Source organism: Solea solea, chromosome 12 (assembly GCF_958295425.1).
Source record: "Solea solea chromosome 12, fSolSol10.1, whole genome shotgun sequence".
Lineage (NCBI taxonomy): Eukaryota > Metazoa > Chordata > Actinopteri > Pleuronectiformes > Soleidae > Solea > Solea solea.
The window spans coordinates 20,243,817-20,253,536 of record NC_081145.1 but is presented as its reverse complement, the minus strand read 5'-3'; the positions used below and the strand labels follow the sequence as shown (position 1 = coordinate 20,253,536).

General features: G+C 39.5%; 1 protein-coding gene across 1 annotated transcript; it reads right to left on the bottom strand.

Annotated features, from left to right (window-relative positions):
• Positions 1 to 637: 637 nt before the first annotated feature.
• si:dkey-234i14.3 (fibulin-7-like) lies at positions 638 to 6,773 on the bottom strand. Its single transcript, XM_058645581.1, has 7 exons — positions 6,574 to 6,773; positions 4,760 to 4,922; positions 4,243 to 4,422; positions 3,657 to 3,947; positions 3,441 to 3,578; positions 3,220 to 3,355; positions 638 to 1,069 (listed from the first exon to the last, which is right to left on the bottom strand). The coding sequence occupies exons 1-7, from the start codon at positions 6,637 to 6,639 to the stop codon at positions 709 to 711; spliced, it is 1,335 nt and encodes a 444-aa protein (XP_058501564.1). The 5' UTR covers positions 6,640 to 6,773; the 3' UTR covers positions 638 to 708.
• Positions 6,774 to 9,720: the final 2,947 nt, after the last annotated feature.

Sequence of the window (9,720 nt, the reverse complement as noted above, 5' to 3'; positions counted from 1 at the left end):
AATGCAAATACATGTAATTTTTCCCCTGGTCTTAATGTTTTTTTCAGGAGTGTTTGTAATCACATGTAGGGTTTGTGTTGGCTCAGTCATCAACCATGCCCAACTTTGTACTAGAGCTGAAACAATTACTCGAATCATCGGTTTGAAGCTTTTTTTCATTATTAAAACAATATTTCTGATTGTTTTGGCTTCTTAAATGTTAATTATTTTGGGTCTCTTTGCTCCATATAACAAAGAAATCATTAAAATTGAATCATTTTCGCTTGTGGACAAAACAAGACATTTGAGAACATCATTCATTTCCAGGTTTGACAAAAACTGATCAATATTTTTTTACATTTTATGACATTTTATGGACCAAATGATTACTTGATTTGATCGAGAAAATACTTGTCAGCTTAACTGATTATGAATATAGTAATTCATAATCGAATAATAATTTGACTCAAAATAAATATATCATTGGAAAAACCCAGGTCATGTTTTCCACACAACAAACAAATGGTAACAGTTTGTCTTACATTATTATATTTGCAAATATAGTCTCATTATAGATATAATGTAAGACACATTTAAAACCTTTTTCTCTCTCTTCAGTTTGACCCTAATAGTCGTACCTTTGTGGTTTTAGTTGGACTATAACAGTTCTTTGTTGGTAAACTGGGTTAAGATTTTTTACCACCTCATCTCCTCTCACCCATCCTCCACTTAAAACTCGTATGGAGAGACGAACAGCGTGACCTTCGTGAGGTAGCGGCCCAGCAGGGCGTTGTGCTCCAGCTCGCTCATCTCCACCTCGGCCTCCAGAGCAGCGGGACCTTTGATGGGCGTCACCAGGAGGAGCGTGCCGGTCTGTCGGCCCGAGCGCTGCACGCTGAAGTGGCCCCGTCCACGGCCGCCCGCCAGACCAAAACGCAGTGTGTCGCCCAGCACACGGGCCGCTGACACTCGGAACAGGACCCGAGGGGCGGACATGTTGGACACCACAGACAGGAAGTGGAAGGAGATTGAATTTGGCGCCTGGGTGCAGGCCTTGTCTCCCAGCATGCACGGGTTCCTCTCACAGCGCCTGGGGGAGGTAAAACAGGTTTTATTGATTGATTGATTGATTTATTGATTGGGAGAACATGAATTCTGAGTACAAAGTGATATGTAGATTACATGATAATGAAGTTATGGATTAATTGAAGGACTTTGCAAGTGTGTATTTTGAGTTTTGGCATAAAAACACCAGTCTTGTATAAAGTATCTAAAAGGTAAACTTGAGTAAAAGCATCTTACCAGAAAATGATTTGGGTAGAAGTTGAAGTCAGATTTACTTCGGTTTTAGAAGTACAATATTGTGAGGAGTAAGGATTGAGCCGCGGTAGCTCAGTGGTCCGAGTTGTCTTTTAACTGGAAGGCTGTGTGTTCAATTCCTGGCTCTGCTAGTCTATATTTGTCCTTTAGCAAGACATTTATTTAGTTAGAGGAAATGTAGTAAAAGTAAAAGTTGCTAGAAATATAAATAACAAAGTCAACTGTGACTTTGTTACACTGGAAAACACAGAGAAAAAGATGGAAAGTTTGGCGACTCCATAAATCATAAAAGGTATCTACAGTTTGACTTAACAGCGTTGAAATGACCACTAACACAACACTTGACCCTGCATGTGGCTCTCTATCCTTCCTGCATTTCTGATTCATCCGTGGAAGTAAATCAAAACTCTCCAACCTCACATTTAGTTCCTGTTTACCACCACAAACATGCTCACGCCTCCCACCCAATCAGCTGATCACCTGACAGGAGGCTGAAGGCTCAGGAGAGAGGCTGCACAGCGAGCGCCAAACCTCACTTGGACTCGCAGTCCGGAGGGAAACGGACTTAATGATGGGTGGAGAAAGTGAGTGGGCGACTGGGACGTGACATGCATTGTCTTCTTTTCTCTCCATCTCTGTCCCTGTCATTTACATTTTATATCTTGGCTCTTTTGAGGCGAGAGGTTACATGTTTTTCTTTCTCACTCACGGACTCAGTTTGCATTGCTCCTCCAGTTCCTTTGTGTGCAGTTTCATTGTTCTGATATCACTGTTGTTTATTTTAACTCGGCAGTTTTGTTGCTAATTGTGTCTTCAGTTACTTGATTATTCCCCTGTTCTCTGTAGAAGAGACAGTGTTTCCCTCCTTATAAATGCTGTTAAGTTCGTGTTGTCAACTTGTCGCTCAAAAAAACCTTCATTTACAGAACAGGGCGGGGAATGTTGCATCATATACAGATTACAAAGCCCACAGAGGCAAAATGTGATTTATGAATTTGATTGATTCAAACAAAATGGATTGATTCGGACTCCCAGATAATGGCGGGGAATGAAATTAGTACTGCGTGTATAGTTCAGCTCAGTCAAACTGATCTAGATGCTCTGCACGTTCTCCACAGTTAATGCCCCCAGTATTTGACCTTCAAAAAATAATGTGCACAGAATTTTTTTTTTTCATTTTTGGACAGACAAGGAGACAGTCAGTTTAAAAAACTTAATATTTTGAAGTGAATTGATGGTAGAAAGACAAGCCTCCAGCTTAATGCTCATATCAGATCTGTGCCGCATGTGCACACTTGGTAAATTGCCATGGGAATAATACAGAAGTCCTTATATGGACATCCTGGGTGTGTGTGTTTATAGGTCACATCTTCAGGCTTTAAAAAATGCCTTATGTGTTGTTGAGTCAAAGTTATGATTCATTTAATATTGCATATTTTTTTAAAAAAAGCAAATGTTTTCATCAGATTGTCTATCGGTTGTTCTGAAAAAAGGATACAGGACTCTCTATACTGCACATTCTTATCGCCTCTATATATACATTTTAACATAGTAATGGAAAAAAGCAGCCTAAATGCTCTTTGTTCTTAGGGTTAAGTAGTTTTTGGCCTGTGACATACAGTAAAAGGTCGATCAGAAAATGCCTAACATGAACAAGCGTAGGGGACGTGGACACACTTTATTCAATAAATCAACTCGCTGCTAGTGGTTGGACAATTGTCAACTAAATTACATAGAAACAAACTGACTCGGATTCCCTTTTTTAGGCAGCTTTGCTGAGTCGTTGACAATTCAAGATTGAACAGAAAAACAGTGTTGTTTCTAGTTTATGAAATAAAAGGCCTTCTCACCTCCCTAAAAAGCGGAAATAATGATGTTGTGATCATAAAAGGTGTCAGTGTTGAGTTGATATGATCTTACATTGGCGACGTCTTTATATATGTGGCGTTCTTCATGTGAGGACACGTCACCGCCGCACACTGGAAACCCCCGTACGTGTTCACACACACCTGGTCTGCTGTGCAGTTGTGCATCCTGGTTTCACACTCATCAATGTCTGGATGAGGAAGAGAAGATGGAAGGATTACTAATTTACAGCCACAACTAACCACTAACTGACAGGACGGCTCGTGACCTCTGACCTGTGCAGCTGCGTCCGTCTGTGTCGAGATCGTACCCATCTGGACAGAAGCAGTGGAAGCTGCCGGGAGAGTTGACGCACTGATGGACACAGAGGCGACCGGGCTGACCGAGTGGAAACAGACGACACTCGTTGATATCTGAAACACAGATGGAAGCGTTGGCAGGAAGTGGAAGTGGAAGCACTAACCAGTTATTTGTATGAAAACATTTCTAACCTGTGCAGATGTTGTTGTCACGCCCTGATATGGTGAAACCCACGTCACAGGTGCAGCGTGTGGAGCCCAGGAAGTGGGTGCAGTGAGAAGGCCGCACAGAGGCTGAGAGGGTGGAGGATGTGGGCAAGACTGAGGAGGAGGAGGAGGTGAGAGGAGAGGCTGAGGATGTTGCCGGGGGAGATAAGACAGAGGAGGATCCTGACAGAGCAGCAGAGACGGGGAAGGATGAGGACAGCGAGGAGCGAGCAGCAGGAGAGAAGGAGGCCAGGGAGTTTCCTGTGCTGTTGAACCCTGAAAACAGAGTGAAACAAGACTTACTTAGAAAATATAAACTTTAAATTCTCAGTAGCTCAATTAAATGCAGTATTCGGGCCACATGTCAAAAAAATTGAAAGAAAAAGAAAAAAAAACGGCATTAAAATCTGAAAATTAAAATTCTGAGAATAAAGTTAGAATTCTGAGAAAAAAAAGTCATAATTCTGAGAAAAGTCATAATTCCTTCTGTTTTATTATTATTATTATCTTTTTCTTTCAAAAATGTCTTTACATGTGGCCCTAATACTCTTCCGCACTATCAGCTGTGTACCTGACTCGCGTCTGCACATGGGCTGCTGGCCGCTCCACCTCAGAGACTCCAGACACACTCGGGTTCGTGGACCAATCAGCTCGTAACCGGGTTTGCACAGGAAGTGGACTTCATGTCCAACACCGAACACCCTGCCCAGTCTGCGGCCGTGAGCAGGAGGCTCTGGTTTGGGGCAGGACACTGTGACCAGATAGAGACGACATGTTCACAGTGGTCACTTTATTAGTTAGTTTGCTAGTTAACACCCACAGATATCTAATTATCATACAGCATTTAGGCATATAGACATGGTCAAGATGACCTGCTGATAGTGTTATGTGCCATTTAAATCGGCACGCAAACTCAGCATGTGCTGCCACCGGTTGCCAGAAGACATACTGCAACCTATTTGTGTTTTCTGTTCTTTTACACTGCCCTGCCCTCAACTTATTCCCTTTCACAGGACACTATGGTGACCTGAGATGACCTGAGATGACCTGAGATGCACACATCATGAAGTGTTCACTGTATTCCTCACCGCCATTCTTGTCAATCTTAAACATGGCCACGGTGCTGTTGTGCAGAGCAGTGAGCTTCTTCCTGAGGGAGCGAAGTCCCTGTTGGTACGACGCTTCATGGACGGCCAACATCTTCTCCACCTGTCGCAGTGAGGTCATCAGGTCGTGAGTGGACGGACACTCCTGTTGATGGGGGACACAGGTAAGAATCAGTAATTGTAATGTTAGTTTTACTGTTAAAGAAAAGAAGCTGCCAGAACATCAACACAATGACTGGGGATCAATGGATTTTAAATGATTTAGGACAGAGTCAAAGGTAAAGAAACCCACACATTTGTGTTATTGCAGTAGCAGACTTTTCATGACTGGACCTTAAATCCATAGGATTTGTTTTATATATGATTATTGATTATTTTTTCTTTATCCCCTTAAAAGAAGAAAAGGATATTCCACAACTCTGCTGCTTATTTTTATTGAAATTCTTTACAAACAAATATCATAAAATGTAAAGTAAAATGTTTACTGCATTATCGTCGACAGTCATGTTCTATATGCCACTTAAATAAATGAAGGGAACTACTAAATCACAAATACACACTTGATGAACAAAAAATTGCACCTGGAAATAACCTCTATAATTTTGATATTAGGTGTTCCCTTAATGGATTTTTAGCAGTAATTATTGGTTGGTTTACATATTGAATTTATTATTTTTCTTTTTCCAATATGTGTTGCAGTGGTTTTGACCAGTCTTGACAGCAGCAGACGGCGAACTTCAGTCCGTCTCCAGTCTGCAAGTGTGTTTCAGGTGTGAGCTCCATACATAGAGGTGAGGTTTTTTCACAACTGCAGTATCACCTAGGTGAAAACTGGCCCTGAGCCCATCGCTGACCCCACTCTATACTGCACTGGACACAAACACAGCACAGTGAAAACACGACACGACGCAGCACAAAGTAGCCCAGTGAAACATGGTCCAATAACTTACAACACATCACAGAACAGAACTGCAAAGGCTGACACAGCTGCCACATAATGAACATATGAGGCATCTGTGGTTTGTCACAGCTGTGAATTTAAAGGGTGAATTTGAGTTGAGTCTTCACCACTGACAAGAACGTCAGTTTTAATGATTTTAAAATATTAAAACTACAACTCAACACAGTTTTGATTTTTCACTTTACATTTAAAATGTGTTTATTATTATTGTGTTGTTTTTTGTTGATGAACTGGACACTGGGTAAGTTGAATTAACTGTACCATGTACAACTATATTATATAGATTTATTGTATTTTGATTTAGGGGTCTAGAATAGTCTAATATAGCTGACTTTCAGGAAATGTATTACAATAACCTGCTTGGTCTTAACCTAGCTATAAGTTAAGTAAATACTCAATAAATAAAATAAAGTAATCAGTTAATTACTCAGTAAATAAGAATTTAAGTGGCTCCATTAGAAACAAATGAAATAACACTTTTATTAGTAATATATTAACTGAAATAATTCTCAGCAGACTTTACACTCTGTACATGAAGCATCATCCACTGTCGTTAGACCCTCAATTTAGAAAAAAAAAAACTTTAACGGGGAGAAAAAATTTGCCAAAATTACATTTACTTTTCATTAAAATGACTTTTGGAGGTGAGCGTGAGAGGGAAATGTCCAATATTCCACTGAAACAGAAAAGTTCATCCAATTTTCTGATATATTACTGAAGTTGCTGCAGGAAAACCCAATAAAGCTGGACTCCACAAACTTTATTTTTATGTTCACATTAAACTGGAATAAACAATTAAATGAACATAACCGGTGTGAATATCAACTGCACTCACCTGAGCAGAGGAAAAGCACATGTGATGAAGAGTCAGCATCAGCATGGCGATTGCAGTGGCCTTCATCTTGAGGAGAAGCTGCTCCTGGTGAACTTTCAGCAGACAGGAGACAAGTTCTGTGTCCTCAGCTCCTCCAGTCCTCTAAAACCCTCACTATCTCTCTCTCTCTCTCTCTCTCTCTCTCTCTCTCTCTCTCTCTCTCTCTCTCTCTGTTTCATTTGAGAGCACTTGCCAAATTTCACTCGCTGACAGCCACCCACCTCCACCTCCCCATCCCCTCGTCTTTGTCATATATTTATGGAGGCAGGAGGAGGAGGAGGAGGAGAGCAGCTCCCACATCTGGAACTCACTTTCACTAATTTTGATCAGCATGTACCCAGAATTAGACATGGCTAATTATAAGGAGAGTCAGCTGGCAGTGGTGACTTTTAATCATCATCTGAACAACAAAGCAGCTCCTCTGTGGAGACAACTTCTCAAATTCAGGAATGTGACTTCTGCTCCAATTACAACGCCCACTTTTTTTAAATTAAGCCCTAAATCTGCTGTCTTGCAGGATAATGTTGTGTGGTTCCTAAATGACAGGGCATCTGATTGCCCCGCCTGCACTGCTGCCCCCCATCCCCTACACGCACCAGTGCAGAAATTGCAAAGAACTGAAAAGACCCTAAAGTACCCTGCAGCGGCTGCAAGTCCAAACTTTAAATCATATATAAGGCATGATAATGGCAGAGTATGAACATACACTATAATCTCCAATGAGCACTTTTACATGACTCCCTGACAATCCACAGAAGTCTGTGGATTGGAGAAAAGCAAATAAAACATGGAAATTGGTACTACTTAAAGTAGCCAGATATATATACTATTTTTTGACTCGGTAAATTCCAACAAACAAGATCTTGAAAGTGATTCAAGTCTCCGTTTAAAAAAAAACAACAACAAAAAAAACAACACTGAGATAAAGTTCACAAGCAAGTGCAAGTGGATCAGCGGTAGAGCTGGTCGTGTTGTCATGGAAATTCTTTAAACATTTGTTACCAGTGATCAGCTTTTGTACAGCACTATCCAACAAAACAGAGGATAGATAAAGTTTCTGAAACATAATGCCATTCTCCATCAGGTTTTTTGTATAAATGACATCGTCCTCATGGTTTAGTTTAGTTAATTTGGTGTTTCTACAAGTGATAAAATGCTATTTTCAGCAGAAGCATCTTATAAAACTTGGATTGACCTCAACCTGGAAACTCTGTGGTATGATACAGACTTGTATTTAAAATGCATAAAAGAGGATTTATTGGCAGGAACTGGAAAAAGATATGTGTAGAATTAAATGAATTAAAATAAGCCTTTTATTTGTACTTTAGGCGAGGGTCGAGCTTTTACTACCCAAACGAAGGCAAATAGCCCCGCCCACATTAAACCCGAAGTATTAATCAACTTTAAAACACCTGCATGAAAGTTGTTGACAACGACATCACATTTGGTATGTGAAGGTCACTGTCGTTGGTAAAGAGAGGGGTGAGCCGAGGAGTTCTCTGTTTGTTGCAGTTTGCCTTCTCACCATTAGATGTTGCTAATTCTTACACACGAGACCTTTTGAAATGGCACCTGAAATAACTCTAGAGATAGAAAAACCTTTTAAAGAGTGCAAACCTCTGCAAAGGCAGCCCAGTTTCCCACTGTGTCATTAAATTCTTGCGAGGAAGAATTTAAGAATTTCTTCCTTGGTCCATTAACTACATCCTCGTAAAATTCCATCTACCACAGTCCTTTACTTTCTGGCTTAAGCTGCTCAGAGACACTTTGTGGCCTCTTTGGCAGAGGTAGCAGTATATTGTTGTGCAGTGTTGGTGCAGTGTGCTCGATGTCCACCAGGTGGTGCATTAGAATGTCATTTGAACCTGTATGAAAGGCAACAGGCAGCAGCTGATGATAACTTACTGTGAATGAGAAATCCACAGAATGTCTCTTCACAAACGTTTTCCTCACATGTGGCTGAAGCAGCGTGTTAGGAAAATGGTTATTTATGTCGGCGACGTGACTAAATTACAGGTTGAAGCTTTGATTCCACACGAGGACTCTGGACAAACACAGTTCCCTCTCAGCTCACTGAAGATAAACAAAAAGTATCTTCTACATGTTCATGTTGTTTTCTAGCATATTTTTATATAAAAATAACAAACTGTAACTGAACAGGAAAATGAAATGGTCGTATATGTGGAGTTGTAGTATAGTATCATACACTAGTATCAAAAAAATGCTTTCAGTAGACACACTTTCAGAGTCAAATTAGACACACACTTGAATATATTGTATATACAGAGCTTAACACATTTCTTAGACCAACACCCAATATAAAGTTTATGCCACAGCTGCCCTAAATTAACAGCATTGGTAATTATCAAAATCATTTTTTTTAACTTTCTGTAATGGTTAATACACCAGTATGTAGAAGCTCTTTAACCAATATGACATTTAATGCCACAATATAACTATAACCAGAGAAAATATTAAATCACATTATTATTTCTTGATTAAGTTGATTGAGTTGATGTCAAATTATAGATATTTACTTGCATTCCTGAACAGAAAAAATAGTGTTTGATTAATTTTTGACTTCTCAGAGAAGCCCAGTGAAACGACTCAAATTTGGGTATAAAAAGGTGAATTCACTTTGTTATTTACCAAATAAATAACAATAACAATGTTTTAGATTGAAACAAGTTTTTGTTAAACAAGATTTCTTTTTTGACGGGTGGTCTAATACATTTGTTAAGCAATGTATATTAATGGTTAATCATTATTGATTCATTATTGTTTTGGGTTTGAAGGTGAAACTGTATTTCTGTATCTGAAAGTAGTATTTAAACCGTTACATGCAGTATCATAGTACTCAAGTGTTTTTTACTGTAAACCACTGCAATTAAATACTATGTATATCAAAGGCCTTTTTTAAAATGACCACATTGTTTAAAACAAAAGTGAATGCTGAATTACCACCAACATCAAATTATTTCTATTAAATGTTATTAAAATAATGTTGTTTTTGTCCAATAATAGAGAGACAAACAGGCAGAAACATGACCTCCTTGGTCAAAGTAATTAAAACCATGCACATAATAATGAAATACAGTGTGTACAACA

What these genes read in the sequence shown, in the direction of transcription:
- si:dkey-234i14.3 (XM_058645581.1), bottom strand. Translation starts at nt 6,639, where the DNA reads ATGAAGGCCACTGCAATCGCCATGCTGATGCTGACTCTTCATCACATG. An exon ending in TGTGCTTTTCCTCTGCTCAG is followed by an intron (nt 4,923 to 6,573) that starts GTGAGTGCAGTT and finishes CCCCATCAACAG; the next exon opens with GAGTGTCCGTCCACTCACGA. An exon ending in TAAGATTGACAAGAATGGCG is followed by an intron (nt 4,423 to 4,759) that starts GTGAGGAATACA and finishes ATCTGGTCACAG; the next exon opens with TGTCCTGCCCCAAACCAGAG.